A 25,358-nucleotide genomic window follows, 5' to 3' on the forward strand; every position below is an offset into this window, starting at 1 on the left:
AAAACATTAAACTCTGTCAGTTTAAATAACAAAACAGTCTTCATGTTAATAAAAAAATTTATATTTTTTGTGTTAAATTTATTCTCCACTTAACCGTCTCACCCCAGGTATCCTTTAGTACACGACACAAAGTTTTAGTGTCTCACATTCTAAATTGAATGCCTTTTGTTTACATTATACCAATTGGTATAGCATAAAATATTAGTTTATAACACATGTTTTAGTAGTATTATACATCAAGTTCTTAATTTTACAAGGCAATATTTAAAAAAATCCTGAATTTTCCCTATGTGACACAAGACAAATTTTATCCACCAATCCTTCAAAAAGTATAAAATTAAATGTAAATTACTCATTATGGAATGTTCATTGTTCAGGCAAATCATTATTTTTACAGCTTTTAATTTTGTTCGGTTACAGAGCTATAGAATAAAAACTCAGACCCCTACTGCCACACCAACTTTTTCAGGATTTGTTAATGGTTCTCTCTTACGTTTAATTATATATTGCTTATAACCAACAAGAGGTCAAGGTTTTGATCCATCAAATGATGTACAGTATTACATTGTGTTCTTAATAAATAAACATTAATTTAACTCATAATACAGCTTCGATTCCCATGGGAATTACAATGGCTAGCTTGAAAGAATTTATAACAGCTTTTGTTGCATAGTTAGAAAGTAAGAAAAATTGTGATTGTTAGAGAAAACTGTCTGTTTTTTGCATGTTATTAGTTTATGTTCTTTGGTATATTATTTAATTAAAAAAAACTTATTTAGAGCATTACTATAAAAAAAAGGCTTAAGTTCCACTGATGATCGACAGCAAAAAGAGTTTGAGTAAGTACTTTATTTCTTATTACTCATGACTATTCTTCATTTATTACCAGGAATAACAAAATGTAAAATTAGGGACGTTTTTAGGTTAGTTAAAATAAATAACAATAATGTAATAAAAATGTTTCACAAGGCAAGAGCATCAGCAGCTTGTAGCAGCATACTAGTAATGTAATTTGATAAAGTGAACTGCATGTGCTCTAAGTGACTTACAGCTTATAACAGCATGAATAACAGTTATATATGGTTCACAGGGTAATAAAATAATGAGATTAGATTATAAATAAATGTTTACTGTTGTGAGTTTCATGCTACTTAGGATAAACAAATGTAGTTTCATGTCACAATTTGATGTCATTCAAGGAAGAAAGAAAGAGAATAATTTTGATTTATTTTTTTTGGTGGTTATGATGGTGGTCAAAACCTGGTTTTACTTAAGACAGAAAAAATAAATGAAATATAAAGTTTTACTGAATTAAAAAACCTTTGAAATGTACTTAGGATATTTTAGAGATTACACAAAGAAAATTTGAGATCTTTTTAAATGAAGCAAAGTATTTCTAATTTTAACATGAAAATTTCTTTGCACATGGACTTACTCAAAACAAATACTCATTATTTATGAACAAATAATTCTTTTAGTTTACTAAAAATAGTTCACTAAAAATACATAATTTGATTGGTACATGAAAGACTTATAATGTTTTCTGAATGACTGCCAGATTTTGTAAAGATATACAAACTATATTGAGAGTTAGAAATATTAAACCTATAAAGACTTTAAACAAATACAAAGAGGTCAGTCAAGTTGATTGAGCCTGTAGTGAGAGAGAAAGTTGTCCAAATTTGTCTCTTATAGAAAAATTTAGTTCTGATTTATGTAGGTAGCTTGCTTTGATCAGAAGTTGATATTAATTCTTGAATGTTCTAGATATTGTTTCTCTTGTCAACCTTAGCAGCTAGAGAATATAGATCTTGATTAGTTTAGATAACAGAAGTTTGTATTTGTGTTAACAAATTAATTTATTTTTCTTGTTTCCCTTTATTGTCTGCGATCAGTTCATTCTTTGCTTAACGGTGTTGTATTTGTGTTTTGCAGGAGTATTTGACTTTTCTAACAATTATTTATCTGTAACTCTGTAATTCTGAATTATTTGCCTTCTTAACTTCTGAATCACCATGTAAATGCACATATAAGGTATATAAACATAAGTAAATAACAAAATCATAAAGACAAATATACTCACAACAAATAAGTTAGGTTAATTATTCAAACACATTTGTATGTACCTCATTGTGGGTCAAAAAGTTGACCGTTGATTTCCTTCTACAATAGGTAGTTGACTGGCTCAATAGGGCTGACAACCTCAGTGCTGATACTGATGAAGTTTGCTGGCTAATTAACCAGTCTATCTGATTATTCTATTTATAAATAAGAATTTACATTAGTTATCTTATTCAAAACTGTCAATTTTGTTCACATCTGAACAACTGAAAGAAATATAGAAAAAACAGTTAAATGTTAAAATGGGTGTTACCAGCATATCAAATTTTGGATACACCAATAGAAGTTTGCTTTTTTAACCATGTTTTAAATCTCAGATACCAAAATATATCACATGTGATCACCAGATCATGCAAACATTATCACTGCCTTCATTATTGCTCAATTTCACGTTACTGATGGGATAATGCTGTTTGGAATATTTCCTCACAAGTCTCTATTTGCAGAAAACGATAATGAAAAACTCAATTTAACTTTTGCTGCAGTTCACTAATACTCTTGCTTTCTCTCACCAGGAATATGTAAGAAAAACATCTATAATACCACTAGTATTATAGTTGAAACAACAACAATAACTACACTAGATACATAAATTGTATAAATATCACATGTGATCTCAACTATTAAAAACTATATTTCTCAATGTTAATCAAATTTAGGTTTTTAAACACTGAGCTAAGACATTATGGATATATACACACTTTTCAAGGTAATAACTGGAAAAGGAGAAATCAAATAAAACATTTGTAAACTAAGGTATCAAAACTACTTTCCTGTTGTATTAAACAGCCCATCAGTATAATGAGAGGGTCTATAAAACTAAAATTTCAAATTAATAAGCTCAAATTGACCTTTATTACATAGAAAACACATATCTAAGATTCTGTTTTTTTAATATTGACAACTTCACAAAGTGGGCCTAGACTTATCTGTTCTTTGATACATTGGCACAGTCTGTACATGATGTGTAGGCATATCACTGGAAAGTATGGTTTGTAACACCCAAAGAGATCCACATGTATCAGGTAACTACTTTAAGCAGCCAAATGTTCTTAGAGTTGTGTAAAATGTCAGGTGTCATGAAAAAGCACATGTCAACTTAACACTTCAGTGTTAAATACAAACTAACAAGTTTGTGAACCTCAATAATAACCATGAAGAGAACTGACCATATGTTATGATGGCATATTAAGCAACTGAAAATTGATCTAAAAGTTGTTTAAATCTTTTACAACAGACTCAGTATAATATACAAGCTTGTCTACATACTTGCACACATTAAGTATTCACATTATAACATTTGATACAGCATGTGCATCTTCACAACATTTGATAAACTTTTAGTAAAGATTACAAGTTCTTTGGCTTGACCAGACGTCTGATGTTGAGACTCTTAATGTTAAACTATCAGATGATAGGTGCTTTATTTATTTGAGAAGCTGGGCAGGTCATGTGATTAAAAGCAATTAGTCACTTAAAGAGCAATGAGACATTTGATTTTCAAACTATAAAATAAACTTTCTGACATGAGATGCCATCCATAATTTCATAAGAGAGTCATTCCCCTGATCTAGATGAGTAATTAAAAATATTAATCAAGCAGAGACTCAATAACATCTGAGAATTGGTAAATCTACAGATAGCAGGTACACATCTTTTGCAAGTAATACAGGATATGTGTATATACCAAGCCAACTGCAATGTTGTTTGACTTAGATATACTATTAGGACTGCATTTGTGTCAGATTTTAAAACAGGTTATGGTAGTAACTGACATTTTTCAACCAATACACCTAGCAGAATGTCTGACTAACTGGAATTCACCTGAACATACATTCAACCCAAAGTTTTATTGTTTAAGGGTTAATTCACAGCCATTCTGCCAATTTCTTTCTTCAACCAGCCAGAGTTCAAAGTTCTATTGGATGCACCACTAGATGTGTAGGGAGCAGCACTGGCTTCAACCTTTTCAACTCTGTTCTATTGAAGAGTGCAACATGTTGGCACATTAAGCCCCAAACCCTAAGAAAAGCTTTCCAGGGCTTTACTACTTTTGAGGGTTGATCATACTTAGAAAGAGTTACAGTGGGACAGGTCCACAAATGACATTGATCACTGCTGAGGTCCTGATCATAGTTTCCATACTATAGCTTTTAATAAGTGCTTTATATCAGTGGGTCCCACATATTTTTTACTCATAGCACACTAGAAAAATAATGTTAACTTTGCAGCACACTCCTCTGACTCCCAACATAAAAAAGGACAGTTTTTCTGATTAAAAACATGAAATACACTAATATGGAGCTATTTTTAATAAAGTAAAATTCTCTCAATTCAATAATAAGGCCACATTAGCCTAAATAAACTTTATTATTTTACACAGTTGAAAAAGCATACTTGATGCCATACATTTACAAAATCTCATGATACAGCTGGAATGGCACACCATTTTGAAACAACTTCTATATATCTTCAGAAAACCTACCAAGCATTCAACAAACATTACAAGTGTTTTGTACACAAAAAATCAGAATTTTAATTGTTTTCACTGATACCTTCTTCATGAATATATATAATCAAAGTGTTGGCTTTTCCAAATGTAAAGTGATTTTCATATTAAGGTTAAAAATACTGTTTTTTATTTGAAGAATTTCAAGGCTGCATCTTGACTCAGGAGAACACAACAACAGAGAAACCATGTATGTAAAGCAAGAGCTTAAGATGACAAATCAATCAACACAGAAGTAATTAGGGAGAGGCTTTCCCTCAAAACAGATCAATCAACACAGAACTAATTAGGGAGAGGCTTTCCCTCAAAACAGATCAATCAACACAGAAGTAATTAGGGAGAGGCTTTCCCTCAAAACAGATCAATCAACACAGAAGTAATTAGGGAGAGGCTTTCCCTCAAAACAGATCAATCAACACAGAAGTAATTAGGGAGAGACTTTCCCTCAAAACAGATCAATCAACACAGAAGTAGTAGGGAGGCTTTCCCTCAAAACAGATCAATCAACATAGAACTAATTAGGGAGAGGCTTTCCCTCAAAACAGATCAATCAACATAGAAGTAATTAGGGAGAGGCTTTCCCTCAAAACAGATCAATCAACATAGAAGTAATTAGGGAGAGGCTTTCCCTCAAAACAGATCAATCAACATAGAAGTAATTAGGGAGAGGTTTTCCCTCAAAACAGATCAATCAACACAGAAGTAATTAGGGATAGGCTTTCCCTCAAAACAGATCAATCAACACAGAAGTAATTCAATCAACATAAGAGAGAGGAGAGGCTTTCCCTCAAAACAGATCAATCAACACAGAAGTAATTAGGGATAGGCTTTCCCTCAAAACAGATCAATCAACACAGAAGTAATTAGGGAGAGACTTTCCCTCAAAACAGATCAATCAACACAGAAGTAATTAGGGAGAGGCTTTCCCTCAAAACAGATCAATCAACATAGAAGTAATTAGGGAGAGGCTTTCCCTCAAAAAACCCTCAGAATCTCTGTGAATCACCTTAAAAAGTAGATTTATATTCAGTAAATATTACAGAATGAAATTAAGTGTATGATAAAGAAGGGGAAACCAGGCATGGAATAAGTGCACAAGAAAATCATGGACCTCCCCCTATGGGGCTAAAATTGATTCTAACTGCTGAAAGTCAAGAAATAAACAGTCAGTTTAACTTTATGCTAATGCCAATTGATCTGTAGCCCATGGAAAAGGAGGAATGCAGACACTCTCAGTATGAACCCTAACATCCAGGAAGGGTGAGAATACCATATTCTGAAGAGGTATCATGAACAGAGAATTGAGATCATAATAAACCAGGTAAATGGACAAAACATCACATATCTGAGAAATCAGGTCTAAAAATGCCATATTTATGTCCAGCTGATTCTGCAGATGGGTTATAGGAAGACATTGCAAAATATCACAGTGGAAAAAAGCTATCAAAATCTCATTGACCTGAACAGTTCAGAAGAAGGATAACTTGTATAACAATCAATCTCGCAGTAGATAATCACAGATAAATCCATCAAGTCTCCTCCACCTGCAGCCTGTGAGATAGTGCTAGTAGGAGGTATGATACCCAAAATGGTAACATTAACCTCAGAAGTTATAGTTGATGTATAAATGAAACAAAAGTGTTTGATGGGTAAAAACTTGAGTGAGAAGAAACAAAACAAAGACAAAAAAATGAGTTCACTGGAAAATTATTCCATGATATAAAAATAAAAAAAAAAATTAATGAAGAAATTCCACCTCAAAAATGAAACTATTAAAAGCCACCAATATGAATTAAAGAGAACCAAAGAAAAATGTCTTGATAGGAGTCCTGCCAAATGAAAGTTACTGTTTGGTAGAATTGAACAGAGGGAGTCACATGAATCAAAAGAATGTATTGCATTCTCATTGGTGGAGTGTTGGGAAATGATAATTAGCATGTTTGCATATAGAGGGCAGCACTGATTTAGAATAGCTATTTATGCAAAAGAGGTAATGTACCATATTGCAAGTCAAATCTTGATCATGCAATGATTGTGTAATTAATCACTGACTACATGGACATATGTTAATTATGTAAGAAATACTGTATTCACGTAATCATGTTAAACAAATTAAAAAGATAATATATATATATAATAAATCAGACTTAACTAAATAAAACCAGAAGAAATATATACAAATATAAAAACATTTTTGCAAATTGTATATACTACTTTCACTTAAGAGATGTAATAGTTTGTTGTTTTTTCAATCAGTTTAAAACTATTTTTTTGAGATATATAATACACAAAAACTTCCATTCTCAGAAAAAACATATTCTGAGAAAAGCGCTTAAACAAACTGAAATTATATTGCCAAATCAGTTATTACCTTACTCTAAGATGTACCAATGAAACAAAATAATTACAAATAAGAATTGGTACAGAACTATGTAGTAGCTGTTCAAACTACACTTTTGATAAAGAAAACAGATTAAAAAGCAAATAAACAAAAACACATATATCTGAAGCATATCATATTCTATCAGAAATTATTATTTTTTAGATTTTAATAATTTGCCAGTTTGACCAGCTTTAAAATGTCATATTAAACAAAATATAAAGGTTGTATTTTATATACAATTAAGAACAACTTTTTTTTTTGCAAAATTTTGCCAAAAGCATTTTACTGTTCCTTTCACCATTGGCTAATTCAAACAAATGTACTTTAATATGTTTCATATTTCATGTGCTTCTTTTATTTGTATGGTATTCTACAGTTTGTTAAAGCAACCCTACACATAGAACTCACTAAACTCTTAACATGTTTTTGACATAAGCATAATATTGTACTATATGGATTATAAAGACTGAACTTACCATCTCATTTCTGTAAATCATTTTAGGGTTCGTTGAAGGAAACTTGTGATGCTTACTTGAACTAGAGCATGGGAGAACTTGTTGAGTTTTGAATGCATTTTTCTGTACCATTGAAGACACATTCATCTTAATGTCTATTTAAAAACAAATATTAATGTATAGCTCTTTCCAGTACCACTTAAATTTAAACATTTTGACCAGAACTTTATACTAAAAAATACCTAAATAAAACATGACTAAAATTTTTATACTATATTAAAAAACTGCTTATCTCAATAAAGACTTCATAATTCTACATTTTTTGATAGACAATAGAGAAGGTTAATAATATTCAAAACTAATATACATTTATGAATAATCCTGAGTTAAGTCCTAGTTTATCCTTTATATAAACTCTCACCTCCAAAATTTACATGAATTATCAGTAAGCAATGTACTATTCCTTTATGAACTTTAGCTACAAACCACCCCAAACTTATAGAGTAAATGCAGCACAGAAATACCAAGACAGTTAGAAAACAAAATGTCTAAATTAATGGGCACAATAATAATAAAGCTGATATAAGAGTTATTCCATATAAAAATAACTCTTTTAAGTTTGTATCAACAACTCTAGCAGTTAAATGCCAATAAGAAATATTACTTCATGATTAACTGAATTATTGCAGTTTTCACTCTTCTACATTTTAATAGAAATATTGCATGTAGTGCATCACATAAGGCAGCATTTAAGAAGATATATTGACATTAATCAAATGCTTATACCAGTCCTAGATAACTGATATTTTCAATTATAAGTGTTGGCATTTAATGTACATAAATTACATACTTTCACAAAGAGATAATTTAAAATAATTATCAATACTGAAAAAAAAATACCAATTGCTCTTACTGATGAATAAATTCATAGGAAGATTTTTAACTGATACGTTCTATTTTTATGTTGGAATGCATTTCTCTGTTTTAGTTTATAAACTGTGTATTTTTTATTATTTTGATAGTTGTCTTATTGATTAATCATGCACTGTTGTTATACTCTTATTAAGAATTTACTGAAGGATATTATTTTTATGGAAGATTCATACATGTATACCAAACATTTACTGCATAAGGTGGTTATTGAGTGTCTATGCATATCTGTTTTCTTAGCATAAAGCTATGTTGTTTAGCTACATTCAGATTATTCTACACTTTTCCTGATTGATCCTCCTGTTATAAAATTTAGTTAGTTCACTTGTATAATACTTTTACAGAAATCAGACTCACCTAAGAATGCCACACCTCTTCTAACTTTCTCTTTTGTACATATAGTAGACTATCTCATACATTTTTAATATTAAGAGAAATGTTTGCCTAGTTGACTTGTCTACAAATAATTCACAGAACTCACTTTGGGTAAAATAACAATAAATACACATTTCTAGACTTTGGCACATTACATATCTTTTCACCAAATGTTTTTTTTTCTTAAAGAACAATTATGTCTAAAACACTAATTCATTGTCTTCTTCTACTATATTTTATCTTTAACACACAAAGATACTGGATAATGCATTAACTACAAATACTGAAACTTTTAAGCACTTAGAATAAAACTATTGCAACTGAATATCAACCACTGTCATGGTTACATAGTCACTTAAGTGTATTTATTAAGGATTCAATAAAGAGTAACTTGGGTTTCAAAAAACTCCTCTTAGATTTTATTCTCCAGGGTATATCATATGCTTGCTATAAATCAGAAATTTAGAGATATCAATATGCCAAAGAATACAGCAGTAGAAATTTGTTTTATTTTGTATTCATAGAAATAGAAAATTATCCCTATTCTTAAAAGAAAAAAAAACATTTATTCGTCAGCTATTGCCAATTCTGTTGATGGTGAAAGAAATAAATGTTCATATGGACAAACTTAGAGCAACATCAATAGATGAAAGAAGAGTGAATTAACTAATTATGCTTACATTTAAAAACAAAATATAATGCACTAGAAACTTTTATGCAAACATAAATAATACTCATGAATAACTAAAATTAATAATCATTAAACAGTACAGTTTTTACAGAAAATTATGATTTTCTTACACTAAAAATAATTACTGATAGGTTCTTACTTCTCACACTTTTCACAATCTTCCACTGCCCTTTTAAACACACTAAAAATAATTACTGATAGATTCTTACTTCTCACACTTTTCACAATCTTCCACTGCCCTTTTAAACACACTAAAAATAATTACTGACAGATTTTTACTTCTCACACTTTTCACAATCTTCCACTGCCCTTTTAAACACACTAAAAATAATTTTTTCCCATGCACTAGTATTCATACATCATACGCTCAAGCTGTTCATTTAGCATTCACAGAGCATGCAACAACCCTCTACCACATATAAGCAAGACACTTTCTCCTAGAGTAGCTGGCTCCCTCTGTACTACTTTATGAAATTAGGCTCAGAAGAAATAGAAGAACTCTGGAAGTGGGGAGGAAGGTTGGGAAGTGTATGAAAGGAAGTATCTATCAGAAATCTATTTTCAGTGTAAAAAAATTATAACTCTGATAAAATGCTTGTCTGCTCTAACACAATAGCTAGATTCCCACAATAAGTAGGTTGAAGGACCAGTATAAAAAAAAAAGATTAAATGAGAGATCATTGTAGGAAGCATCCATCAAAGAAGGACAGAATTGTACAGGCTGCTCAGACACTATCCATCAAAGGAGGACATAACCAAATGGCGTAGGTAATAAGCAACAATGGCACGGTGAATAGTTTACATTTCAGACTGAATAATCTTCCCCAGAAGAAGATGAAAACTGCTTGAAACATGGTAATAGATCAAATCTGAAAAAAACATGATGTGATAAAGATGACACCATTCTGAAGAAAGGATAGACTAGGAAAACATCATAAGCTAAAGGACCCAACCTTTAAGAGTGATGGGGGAAAAGATTATGTGACAAAAAAAGGTTCCAGGGAATAAATAAACAGGAAAAGGAAATATGAAAGGAAGATCTATGAGCCACATAGCACTGCAGATCCCCCAAAAATACAGATAGCAATCTAGGACAGACCTAGAATAAATATGAGAAATGGAAGGGATGGAAAAGGGAGCAAAGGCAGAATCATCCTAACAAGTAGTGAAGTTCTCAGGAAAGAAAGAATTGTTGAGTATAGCCTAATACACGTACTGTAAGAAAGGATGCAGGAAACATCAGTCACAAAAGATCTGCCCTACAACTGCAAACCAGGAGGAGAATGAAACAGATCTAGAGGGTAAGATCATAAAGGGCAAAGAGAGGTTGGAAAAGGCAAGAAGGATGGACAATGAGATCCCAATCAGGCACAAGACAGGTATGGTGAGAAAGAAATATGAAAGGATCATAACAAAATGAAAGACATCCTAATGAGATTGATAAATGAGAGAAGAAGAAAAAAGGAAGAGCAAAACATATAACTGTAGATGCCTCCAAAAGAGGGAACCAAGGCTGAGCCACTAAGAGAAGTAAATACAGAGTGGTTTGAATGAGGGAGATTATTTTTCTGAGAACACACATAGTGGGCTCAGATAATGAACTTCATAGTTCAAAAACAAATGGACCTAGATTTGATACTTCCTTCTTGATAATGTTGAGATTACTGCAGAGTTGTCAGAATTGACCATAACCACCATCCCTATCAGAAGATGGAGGAAAGAAACATACTTTGATAAATAGCTCCAAAATATTGATATGAATTCCAACAACCAACTCTTGGAAATATCTTGGATACTGATAATATGTACCCAACCAAGAAAGTATGTTTTCTTATAGCAAAGCCACATTAGGCTATCTGCTGAGCCAACCAAGGGGAATCGAACCTCTGATTTTAGTGTTGTAAATCTGTAGACTTACTGCTGTGCTAGCAGGGGGCTAACCAACACAAAGAAGGATAACAGGTATGGATGAGGAAATAAAAGAAGAACACCAACCAGAGTATTGTTTCATTCCAACTACCAAGCATGGTCAGTCCAAAGGGAAGAAAGAACGATGATCAGTTGATCTCAAGGATTATTGATTATGGAAATCCTTTTGGAGAGAATGCATGGAAAGGAAGCCAACATTGCCCCCCCAAAGAGATAGAATCTCTCAAGCTGAAAAAAGAGAATCAGAGAATAGGGCTTTGGTAACCAACTTCTTTCTATCCTGAAAATGCAGTGAAGGAGGATTGGCCTGACTGAGGTAAAAATTGAAGAAACCCCCAAGTGAACCAGATAATGTGTAGGGAAAAGGATGAACTTCTTCACTGTGATTAACCAACACAATACAGCTATCACCTCCAAGAGCAAACAGGTATGGTAAGAAGAAACCAAAAATGAAGGAGCCAAACATCCATATAAAAACCCAGCTGAACAGGAAACACCAGCTTGATAACTTCCTTCGGAAGAACGTTTCTCATTGCCTCAGACAGATGACCACTTGAAACAGAATTACCTGGAGTAGGGAAAGAAACTGGAGACAAAGAGAGGAAGTGGCAATGAGAATTGAAGAGACAAAATTCACAGAACCTACAGATTGTTAGTGAATGTTTTCCAAATATTGACAAAACAGTAGATCCCGACTTCCTCAGGACCTAAACCTTACTGCATACTCACCTATAGTGCTGTTGACATTTGTAACAAGTAAGGGATAAACAGGAGGATAAAATGGGAACACTGAGGTGCAGGAAAATGACAGAGTGCAGAAGTGGAAAGATAGGAAACAGGAATAGGATCAGGAGATATGAAGGAGGATATACAATTTTGCAAGGGAAAATAGGAAAGTATTCAAATTGACCACATCAACACAGGACTCCAAAGAATTGGGATGGAAGGTCTCCACAAATGGTATCAAGCAAAAATAGAACCATAATTAAAACAGAGGGAAACAAATTCCTGCAAGCAGCTCATCTCTCCCCAAAAAAGTCTCAACAACAAGCAGCCAGAAAAGTAGGAAAAGGGCCAATGAAGAAATCCTCACCAAAGTTAATCACAGAAAAGATCTGAGGTCATCCAAAAAATGTCTAGAGAAGGACAAAAAGTGCAAATAGAAAAGGTAATGAAAAGTGTAAAAAAGTTTAAGATGAACCGTTTAAAAATGAAGATAATACAGAAGCCTTAAGATAAAAATCACAAAGGGGTAACAGTAGATCTAATTTTTGGGAATCCAAATAAGAATTTTAAGAGTGATGAAATGTTAAACTTGTCAAAACCTGGAGGATGTTGAAGCATACTAATCCTCACACTTAACTGTGATAAAAATGCTGAGCCCGAACCTCAATGTCAGCTAAATGGGTAGAACCAAACAATCTGAATTATGAATCTCACACTAAAGTAAACACATCACAGAAAACAGAAACAACATTAAAAATGTGAAAAACTCATGTAATTAATTGGAGAAAAAGAGTAGAAAGTTCCCCAAAGGTGAAGAATCTGGCTATCTAAATCACACTTGTTTTTGAATATTCTTATCAGTCTGAAGAGGCACTAGCAATACAGCAGAAAAGGCCAAGAGATCATGGCTGTTCCTTTAATTTTATTCCTGCTTACTCTGTATGTGTCTTCTTTATCATGTGTACTAACCATCCACAACATGCAATATGTTTTTATTCATCTTTATTGGAATCATGGATATTAAAGATATTTCTGTAATTATGCAACAAACAATTTAAATACTGTTGTTACAACATTTTAATAGTTTGTTATCAAGTAGTCAGGGTACTTACCTGTACCTGGGATTGCCTGTAGTATACAAGTTATGTGTGTCTTGGTAACAAAATTTTCTACAAATAAAACTTACATGCCATTATTTTCATTGTGGATTTACACTGCAGAATGTTGCTTGTTATTTTGGATCATGTATTCTTGAAACTTTACTATATGGCAATATTAAGAATATATCATCAGCATGTCTTAAACAAATCATGGGCATCTTATCTTCAAAATGTTCCATGTAAAGACTACAAAGTACTAAGAGTATGGATGAGCCCATAGCTAGGTCTTCTTGTTGTTGATAGTATTTATCTTTATGTTAAAAAAAGCTGGGTTGATGCACAAGGTTTTGGGTAGTATTATCATGAAGATTGTGAGTCTAGGGTGTTCCATGAGTATATTATCACTTTCACAGATGACAGAGCATTTATAAAAAGTAGTGAGAATGCTGTCACAAAATACTAATTAATTGGTTTGTGACATAGAATATCTCTCCAATTAACTAAAGAACAGAAAAAGTAGTCTTGTTTCTAGAATATCAGGAAGACCATATATGTTTGGAGTTGTTCTGTGGCAGACTATCATTTGTTTCTGTTCCATTTTCTTTCTGATGTATTGTCAGGTGTTTATTTTTTGTGTATTAACAGTTGGGTTACATTTAACTTTCACATATATTATATATTAATCACCTTTAACTACAGTTTGGAATTTAGAAATTATTTGTCTATGATTACAGTTGTATTACCTCTTCTACTAAAGAAATTGTTATGGTGTCATCTCTCTTTACATTTCTAAAAGTATTTTGTTGTGTGTGTGATGTTATGATGGAGTTTACGTTTTGTAAATTTTTACAATGTTGACTATTAAAATATGGATTACTAGCTATGATTTAATGCTATACTAAGTGATATAACATAAACAAACAAAAAGTAACTTAATTAAATTTTGAATGTAACCTGCTAAACACCTTGTGACAAGGACAGTAAAGAAAGACTGTGGCTAAAGAGGTGATTACAACTGAAAAATCACTAGACATTTTATTCTTCAAAAGCCAAGGAGACCAAATTGTGAAGAGAATGGTTAGGCCTCACAAAAAAAAGGAAAAAAAGGGGGGAATATATATTAATTTGAAAAATGATTTATGACAACCTTGTTCACTTGCTATATCTTCAAGTCATTTTTTTCTCAGGTTAATTGATTGTTGCATTATTTTGTGTTTGGTATTTCTTGCAGTTTTGAAGTTTTACATCATATACCAGGAACTATTTTGTTCATGGAATGCCATGCTTGGTACAATTAAATATTAGCTTTTAAAGATGAATAAAAGTGCAAATAGAATTAAAACATATGATTTACACCTTTTTCAATCATGGATGTCTTTTCAAAGATTAAGACTTTTGGTGCTGGACTGCATTAAAATCATGAATGTTTTTAAGATCCTGAGCAATATGTGCTAATTAAATCCACCAAACTATTCTTTTTTCTTCGGTATGGTGAGGCTCCAAAATGGTTTTAATATAACATACTTAATCTCTGGATATGGATAGGCTTAGTGTACATGCCCCACCTGTTTTTAATGTTGCATTAAAAATTAAGTTTTATATTATCTAAGATTTTTCTCAATTTCAAAAGGAAATATTTAAATATATTCTCAGTCTGCACTTTTCAGTCACATGACTTGATGGTGCTGTGTTTTCTCATGCATACATTTTTCTCTTCTGTTAGAAGAGTTTCAGATCATTTATTCAAGTAGAAACACGATATAATTATTGAGTTGTCAGGGTATAAACTTTCAGTCTCTTATGTTCTTCCTATACTGAGATATCACTAAAGGTTTTCAACCCACGTTAACAGCCCTCTTCCATTTCCTCTGTCTTTTAAGGAATATATAATTCTGTCTAACAACAACTGAAGATTAGCAGATCTCATAAGCAGATGTGTCTTTCAAAAAGCATAGAGGTTGGGCCACCAAGAATGAGATAGGTCACAGATTCACACAGAATACAAATGTTTAATAAAAGTCAACACAAATTACAATGCAAGCAACAATACCTTATTATAAAATTCAAGTAATACACCAAATTACCCACAGGGCAACTAATCATGTACTTGTAGAAAAACACCACCAAAAAAACAGTGTAGCTAGCTGGAGAGTCAAATATTTTATTAAACCAAAAAGCACCTGCTTGTGTGTTTTCTCTTCCTACCCATAACCTAGACTTGTATATCCTGAGTTTTACTACAATAATGCCCCAAAGTTAACATAAATCTACAGAGCTAACTCTAATACAAAAATAAAGAAAGAAAATAATGCTAAACAAACTTAATGTTCACTCGTAGGTCAACTGACATTCATACTCAATAACTCATTCTTATGGGTGAATTCACCTGTTCATACAAGTAAAAACAGAAGTTAAACCTTTAGGCATGTACTTATGTTATGTTATACACTTCTTTGTTCATAACCCTCTCAACAGGTAAGTTATGTTACATGTAGGTCAGTTTTTCGGAGGTGACTTGTGAATACAGATAATGAAATAATAAAGAACTTATTCTTATGGGTGAATTCACCTGTTCATACAAGTAAAAACAGAAGTTAAACCTTTAGGCATGTACTTATGTTATGTTATACACTTCTTTGTTCATAACCTCTCTCAACAGGTAAGTTATGTTACATGTAGGTCAGTTTTTCGGAGGTGACTTGTGAATACAGATAATGAAATAATAAAGTTTTTGCACACAATCAGTTTTTCTTTCCTCATGGTCACAAGATCATCACCTTTCCTGAGAAATGAGAGAGTTTCAAAGCTTCCAGCATGCCATTGTGGCCAACATTCATAGTACTATATCATCTTGTGTCTTGATTAGACAGTCCTTTAGCCAAGGACATACTAGTGCAATTAGTTTATAGATACAATTCATGCCCTGTATTAAAGTATGGTGTCATTACTTTCATATAAGCCTGTGGATGACTGATATATCATTACTATTTTCATTTTTACCTGCATAGAATGACCATTCAAGTACGTTTCCACTTTCTTCAGATAGTAAAACAGATTTTAATTCCCATTAATATGGTTTGGGTCCTTCAGTTACTCTCACAAAGTTCCTAATTTGTTATCTTATATAATTTACCACTACTGCTGTATTATATGTAGAATGAGTAAAATCAGTATATGGTACAATAATACATTTTTATCTTGCTCCTGACTTAGACAGTTATGTACTATGAACTGTAAGTTTGAAAAACAGTTGTGCAATTATAGTTTCTGCTTTTTGAAGTTCATTAGCAATATCAGTGGTGTATGTTCAAATGCTGAACTACATACCACACAAGCAGTACACTGATATTTTATAAATACTATCATTTCAAGCAGTTTTGTTTTGTTGTTGTCATACAAACTACATACCACACAAGTGGTACACTGATATTTTATAAATACTATCATTTCAAGCAGTTTTGTTTTGTTGTTGTCATACAAACTACACACCATACAAGTAGTACACTGATATTTTATAAATACTATCATTTCAAGCAGTTTTGTTTTGTTGTTGTCATACAAACTACATACCACACAAGTGGTACACTGATATTTTATAAATACTATCATTTCAAGCAGTTTTGTTTTGTTGTTGTCATACAAACTACATACCACACAAGTGGTACACTGATATTTTATAAATACTATCATTTCAAGCAGTTTTGTTTTGTTGTTGTCATACAAACTACATACCACACAAGTAGTACACTGATATTTTATAAATACTATCATTTCAAGCAGTTTTGTTTTGTTGTTGTCATACAAACTACATACCATACAAGTGGTACACTGATATTTTATAAATACTATCATTTCAAGCAGTTTTGTGTTGTTGTCATACAAACTACATACCATCCAAGTGGTACACTGATATTTTATAAATACTATCATTTCAAGCAGTTTTGTTGTGTTGTTGTCATACAAACTACATACCATACAAGTGGTACACTGATATTTTATAAATACTATCATTTCAAGCAGTTTTGTTGTGTTGTTGTCATACAAACTACATACCACACAAGCAGTACACTGATATTTTATAAATACTATCATTTCAAGCAGTTTTGTTTTGTTGTTGTCATACAAACTACATACCATACAAGTGGTACACTGATATTTTATAAATACTATCATTTCAAGCAGTTTTGTTGTGTTGTTGTCATACAAACTACATACCATACAAGTGGTACACTGATATTTTATAAATACTATCATTTCAAGCAGTTTTGTTTTGTTGTTGTCATACAAACTACATACCATACAAGTGGTACACTGATATTTTATAAATACTATCATTTCAAGCAGTTTTGTTGTGTTGTTGTCATACAAACTACATACCACACAAGTGGTACACTGATATTTTATAAATACTATCATTTCAAGCAGTTTTGTTTTGTTGTTGTCATACAAACTACATACCATACAAGTGGTACACTGCTAGTTTATAAATACTATCATTTCAAGCAGTTTTGTTTTGTTGTTGTCATACAAACTACACACCATACAAGTAGTACACTGATATTTTATAAATACTATCATTTCAAGCAGTTTTGTTTTGTTGTTGTTGTATGATATTAGTACTTGGTGTACACTTCAAATACCTGAACATGTTCCATATCCCCCTGTAACTTACCCCAAAGCTGCAACAATTCCATATCACTAGCATCTTTATCAAGGATGAATGGACAACCTTGGCAAAAATAAGTCAAAATGCATCCTCTAAACAAGGTGCACTGAGGGACTAAAATATGTCTTTCCATTCTGATATTTCATTTTGTACTAAAAATAACTGATTATAAAGAAAGAAATGTACCTGCTGTTTTCTACCAAAAGGATATCTAAATTTAAATTAAGGAGAATACACATATATTTAGACTACACATCAGTTGCTGCTAAACAAGTCTTAAAATGTTTGATAAAACTTGTGTGAATACTACGATCTCAGTTAGTAAGACAAGAATACTAATCAAAAATACAATACAGAAACTTTTACAATATGAAAGTTCTGATTTTAATGATAACAGTATTCTGTACCACAGTATCAAGTGTACATCAGGTAAGAATTACATTTAAAGGTTAATAATTAAAATCAGAACTCGCCTACTTGCATTTTTGAATTAATTATACAGTTTAGTAGGTTCCTCACTAAACATTAAACACAAGTAAACTTATGCTATAAACCTCTATCACTCTACTTCAAAATATGTTTGGAGTTTAATGGTAAATTAAAACGACAAAATACAAATAAGAACTAAAGTTCTAGACATTATGGTAGAGTATTTCTTATAACTCATAAATGCCAAGTTTTGTTAAGTTATCAAAATAATATTTTGTTCAGTAATTTTATAAAAACTACAGCTGGCTTTATTAATGTACTCTCAATCATATCTTATTATATGTATTAATACTCTGTTTCATAATAAATGGTAATAAGGGACAAATAAATCTATAATAAAAATCATATACAAGTTATACTAAAATTATACTTTATAAAGATGTTTAAAATATATGTGAGACTTCATAGAAAACTACAGTGGGATAAAAGAATCATTCATTGAAAACATATGGCTTAATATCTTTCTATCTATATACATATTACATTGTATTATTTGTAATTAACTACTCCATAAGTGCTTATATGATTCTACAAACTATATAAGCACTTATGGATTAATTATTTACAAGCAATACAATTTAGTTTCTAATTGAAATTAGGATTATAAGTGGATTTATAAAGAAATGGTTAATATTGTTTTTAATATGATTCTGCAAACTATATACCGTATTTTCCGCCTAATAAGCCGAATTTCTGGCCCTAAATTTTGGACCTGATTTTTGGGGGTCGGCTTATTGGCCGATCACTCCTTTCGGAAATTTATTCTTCTTAGGAAATGTTTTTCTTTTGAAAATTACCACAGGCGGTAATTTTGTCCCATCAGCAAAGCACGTTAAGACTACAGTGAAACGTTGTTTCTGGAATTTCATTGGTTACCTAATTACAGTGAGTGGAGCCAATAACGAATGACATATTGATTCCATTTCTGTCTCAATACGACACGTTCTACTTTACTACAGAACGCCAATGATCACACACAACATGCATGCTGACGCTGAAACGAGACTAAGAAATCATTTTGAAGAAACTTGTCACTTCTTAAAATGGCTTCGCTTATTAGGGTAATAAGCAAAACCCTCATTTTCAGAGCTGAAAATTGGCCTCGGCTTATTAACCGGAAAATACGGTAATCACTTATGGATTACTTATTTACAAGTAATACAATTTTGTTTCTTATTGAAATTAGTATTATAAGTGGGTTTATAAAAAATGGTTAATATAGTTTTCAAACACTAAAGAAGTTTAATATAAAAGAAGTAATGTTTAAGTACTATAATCAATCATACTTGAAAAGTTTTCCACTCATATTACTAAATATTTCTTTCCTAAATAAATGACTGTATAATAAAAATATTTGTCAATCATAAAGCCACGAAGGAAAACTCAACTTGTCTCAAACTTATTTCTGTACGAGATGTTTAGAAAGTAATAAACTTCACTGAAAAACTATTTTACGATATCTAGTTTAGTCTGCACAACATACATTTCTCTAAGATGCTGAACTTTCCAAAGATGTTTTTAGTAAAGTCCACTGCATATCTTATGATCAGTGACACATTAAGACACTGAGTGAAGTACAAACTAGTGCCCCCCCACTTTCAGGAAAATACCATATAATTTAATAATGTACTGAATTTATTAACTATAACAAAAATGAAGGAAATATAAAATGAGAAACATATATTTCTTGAAAAAATAGTTCATTACTACTATTTTATTTCACATTCACATGCTCACAATGTGCAGAGGACCCCTGATGGTAATGGGCTCTGAGCAACTGCTCCTTTTGCATTCACGTTATTATTATTACGCTCACAATGTGCAGAGGACCCCTGATGGTAATGGGCTCTGAGCAACTGCTCCTTTTGCATTCACGTTATTATTATTACGCTCACAATGTGCAGAGGACCCCTGATGGTAATGGGCTTTGAGCAACTGCTCTTTTTGCATTCACATGTTATTATTATTACACTCACAATGTGCAGAGGACCCCTGATGGTAATAGGCTCTGAGCAACTGCTCTTTTTGGCCATTTCATAGCATGACCCTACTTTAAAAATCAACTAAACTCCTAATGTTTTGCTATTTCAACACTTATATACATAGAAATATATACATATATAGGGTAAACAGGAGTTATGTAATGAATGTATTTACTGCATTTCAGAGAAAGGAGCCTTGAGTCTGTCACAATAGTTAGAATTCCACTAGCCAAACAGTAGCACACATGGTCCCCAGCATAACTACACTTTTAAAAATATTTTGTTGATGGTTCTCAACCAAATGAACAAAGGTTCAGTCTAGTGGACCAATATCACACTGGAGAAGAAATGTTGACTATTATTCCTGATTTATTAAGTATATCTTTATGAAATGTGCCAAGTATTTTAGTAAAATGTACAACTTTGTTGTACACAAAAAAAATCAGATATGTTACAAAAGTATTTGTCCTGGTCATAAGTATGTAAAATGACATCAGTTTGACTCAGAATACAAGTCAAAGTGTAAGGGGTTCATCCATTATACAATCTGCATATTGCATGTGCATAACTTCCATGAGGTTTGCATGTTACATTGCTTGACCTCAAGAACCTTTAAAATTGCATTTATCTATATTTTTCATTATTCCTGTGCATTCTTCTGGTATTTACTCTCTTTTACCACAAACTGTCATAGTAGTATGTTTGGTATTTGGATCTTAAATTTAAGGACATTTAGTTGCTAGAAAGGGCTAAAAAAAATTTAAAAAAGCTAACAGAATGATTCCTTAGAAGGTTGTTGTTATAGTTTTATAGAAGGACTAGTTAAGGTTTTGAAAATTATTTTCTTTTATGTTTAATGATATGTATAAGTTGTATTTTGAAGACAAAAGGATAATACTATATACATTTAAAATTTGAGAATGACAGACTGAGCTCCAGTTATGACAGTTTCATTTTTGTCATAAGATGAATGGCTCATGGAAACATAGCCATTTGCAGTAGTGAGACCAACGCTTTAAAAGGTTTATTTGTACAAAAACAGATGACTTATGTTCTAACCTTTTCATGTTAAAAACATACACACCAACTTCATAATATAAAATACTTTAAAAAAGTAAAAACAAATAAAACATTTAACAACAAACAAGATTTTGTACTTATAATTATCACACATAACAATTAATGCAAATCAACAAAAAAATAATATGCTTGTAAATTTTTCATCTAATTACACAAATTCAATTATAAGAAACCAAACTCATTCTAACAAAAACTGTATTCTCGAAATTTCCAAATCTGAACAATACTATGATTACTTTCAGTGTATCGTACAGTACAACTCGCATCATGTTAGGGTAGTTAGGCTGTTCAAGAAGAAACAGTTTTAAGTTGTGTGAAAAATAGAGTATTAAAAGTAATAAAATATATTTTATAAAATCATAAGACTCCAAAGAAAACTTACTAAAACTGAGAACCAAACAGTATCTTCTTTATGTGTTTATGGAATACTGACATAACTTATGTCATAAGTTAATAACTTTTAACACATAACTTGCAAACACAATTTATTTGATTTACACATTATGAATTATGTTAATTATCAGCTTATTGCAAGTTTTAGCAGAACAGCTATGTGCACTAAAATGTTTGTTTGTTGAACTTCACACAGAGGTACTCCAGGGTTATCTCTACTGGCCATTCCTAAGTTTAATGAAACAGACTAGAAAGAAAGTCGTTATTCAACACCATCAGCCATCAACTCTTGTGGTTAAACTGTTACCTTGTGATTATCCTACGGCCAAAAGAGCGAGCATAATCGGACAAACTGAACGGCACTGTTCACACGGATTTATTACATACCAATTTTGGTTCAGCGTCAGTAATAGTTACCTCCAACTCACAGGAACTGATTTTAGTCATAGAATACAACTGAAATAAATCCCCTAACTGTACACCTGTGAATATTTTAAATTTATATTAACAATTAATACCTGCGCACATTGGAATTTGAACTGATCGGTATCAGCCTCATTGGTTTATATAATCTCCAAGTTGGTTTATTATTAAAGCTATTTATAAACAGTTTTAAAACACTCAAATTAAAATTGCTGTGTAAAAGGAACACGGAAATTGTTTTCTTTAACACTGACAGTTATCGAGATTTTCAGTATATCATCTATTTGCACTGAATTTGAAATGGCTAACAGATTAACGATTTAATGTTAAAGTTGTGCGTGCCAACTGACTTTTTTTTTTTTGAATTATTACGTGACAACTATAAATAATTGTTATTCCTTCATTCTTTATGGAACATGTAAGCCTACCTCTTTTGCTAGGAATTCAATCACACATAATTACAGAACGTAGTGTAAGAGCCGAGTTTTAAAAATATCCGACTAACTTTTACTAAAGTCCTGGTTTAGTAAACTACAACAAACTACTGCTTCAACCAGCTGAATAAAGAAAAAAATAGTAAACTGTAAAAACAAGAAAAATTCAAAATAAAACTTCCAAACAGTAGAGACACAAGTTTTATCACTTACAAGTAAAAAAACAAACAAACTAAAAGCACACCAAAATAAAATAAAACAATAAATAAATCGGATCCTGCAAAAATTAACGGATAACAGTAATCCTAAGTATCTGCACGTTACTAAGTTACGGTTGTAACTTGCTGTTACTTCTAGGCTGTTTCAACATTGGATCTTGCTCTCTGTATGACATCTTGCAATTTTCTTTTTCGCCCATCCACGGTTTGAGTTGATACTGTTGGATATTTCGTCAGTCGGTCACAAGAAAGGAAGATCTCTCATCCTAGGTGGCTTTTGTTGTTATTGTTTAACTTTGCGCAAAGCAACACGAGGGGTATTTGCGCTAGCAGTCTAATTTAACAGTGTAAGATTAGAGGAAAGGTATTTAGTCATCACCACCCACGGCCAAATCTTGGGCTATTTTTCTACCAACGAATAGTGGGATTGACCGTCACATTATAATGCCCCCACGGCTGAAAGGGCGAGCATGTTTGGTGCGACGGGGATTCGAACCCGCGACCCTCAGATTACGAATTGAACGCCTAAACCCACCTCGCCATGCTGGGCCTGTACGTTAGGAACTTGAGAAATTAAAACAGGCGATTCAGAAGGCTTTTCTTTTTCGATATTAGTAAGTTGATTATTAGTGTTATTGCAATCTTGCGCAATATGTCCGATCTCTCCACATTTCCTACATTTACGCGTGGGACAGTTGTTGTACAAATGATCATCAGCCAGACATCTATTACCCACTTTTATCTGATCATTGTGTTTTATTTGATAGAATGCAGCCTTTTCGACTGGGTCTATAAGGCGAATAGCATACGGTAAAGATGATACACCTGTTGGTAACTGAAAGCGTACATGCCTAATTCCTGTATAGATACCATTAATACGTTTCTACACAATCGGGCCTTTTAGAGTGCAACCTAGTTCGATTAATTTGTCCTTAATTTGATTATCATCATTCTGCAAAATAAACGTAACTTCTAATCCTCCAGGTCTTGGAACGATTACCGAGATTTATGCATCACTATATTCTGCACATATTTGCCGGAACACATCTGGTAGTCAATATTATCAAAATGCAAAAAAAACAGAACGCTTCACACACGATCTAATATCACACATATCATCACCCCTCATTATTTCACCTTCCACCCCTTCAGAATAAAGCATAATGGTCCGTGCAATAAATAAATCGGAATATTAAATTTAACAACAATTAATGTAGCGTATCTAACGTAAAGTGATTACTACAGGAATAGAATTTAAAACGAACTTCAACGGAAAGAAAACTAACTTCGAAATACTTCAGAAGCGTAACCTTAAACGCGGAGCTCACACACCTGTCCATGCCAGGCCTGTCTTGAATAAGAATGATTAATATATGTACATTTGTTTAGTAGTTGTTGTCTTATCATACTAATAATCAGTCAGGTTTATTTTTTAATTTAAAGGGTTAAACATAACCTATTTATTAATGTTTCCTGACAGTGAATCCTGTAATTTCAGTTTGTACAGTGTGTTCGGACAGTCACTGTACACTTATATATTTATTGCGATGTGGAACAGGTGTATCTGGGAATTTTTCAGCAAATCGTTGTCGCATCACATCTGTGTATCCACCACCTTCTCGGAATATGTGTTCGACGAGCCATACACGTTCTTCAGTTGTTAAAACCATATTGGGATCAAAATCTGAAATATAATAACATATGATTACAAAACTGCACAGTGACTTTCCAAACACCCTGTATAATAGCTCGTTACTTCAAAAACACGTTCTGCACTTTTGGCCACTAATACGCTGTAAAGTGACCGTCAAATCCCTTTATTCTAGCAAAGAAGATTAACCTAAGAGTTGGTGTTGGTTGTTCTTAAAGTGCATTTCCTTCAGTCAATTAGTTTAAAACTGATGACCAACATGAGCATATAAAGCTTGTATAGCTTTATGCAATCAACGTGATTCAGTACGTATTGAAGATGTTAAGACACATGGTCTGTCAGTTTAACAGAGCAAAAATTTTCTTCTAAATGCAGAAACGGTTGCTACCTACAGATGTCGCATATAAAGTATTCCATTCTTTACACAGAATATAATAACATAATAGTGACATGTTTTGTCTCTTTATACTGCAGTTATTTCAATGCTTATGATTTATGTATGTGGTTGTAGAAGATATGAAATAAAAAGAAGAATATAGCTCGGTGATTTATATTTAATTTTTGCCATTATTATTAGTAGTTACATGTTGTAGTTGAAAAGATAAGTTGCCAAAGACTTATTTAGTCTTCTTTAAACCTATACGATTATCAAATAACAACTTTGGTGATTTTATTAATTTAATTACAATAATTAATTAGAAGAATGCCCTTGTAACTATCATTATTTGTGATTTTAATCCTAAAAATACCGACTTATTTTTTAAACGTATTATCTTTTAGGTCCTACGTGAATCATCATGCTG

At 32.0% G+C, this 25,358-nt stretch overlaps 1 protein-coding gene across 6 annotated transcripts in view; it reads right to left on the minus strand.

The window, feature by feature from the left end:
• LOC143250844 (uncharacterized) overlaps positions 1-23,263 on the minus strand; it is a 41,573-nt gene extending 18,310 nt beyond the window's left edge. Inside the window, exons 1-3 of one of the 6 annotated variants that reach the window (XM_076501919.1) lie at positions 23,038-23,263; positions 7,490-7,623; positions 2,127-2,258 (exon numbers count right to left, since the gene is read on the minus strand). In XM_076501919.1, coding sequence (XP_076358034.1) covers positions 2,127-2,258; positions 7,490-7,623; positions 23,038-23,104 — 333 coding nt within the window. In that variant the 5' untranslated portion in view covers positions 23,105-23,263. Of the gene's footprint in view, positions 1-2,126; positions 2,259-7,489; positions 7,624-21,818; positions 22,105-22,136; positions 22,507-22,680; positions 22,881-23,037 lie in introns of those variants that run through there. The other 5 variants (XM_076501918.1, XM_076501922.1, XM_076501923.1 and 2 more) reach the window with 5 other exon arrangements.
• Between the last annotated feature and the right edge of the window lie 2,095 nt (positions 23,264-25,358).

The sequence above is a fragment of the Tachypleus tridentatus genome, chromosome 5, assembly GCF_004210375.1.
Source record: "Tachypleus tridentatus isolate NWPU-2018 chromosome 5, ASM421037v1, whole genome shotgun sequence".
Lineage (NCBI taxonomy): Eukaryota > Metazoa > Arthropoda > Merostomata > Xiphosura > Limulidae > Tachypleus > Tachypleus tridentatus.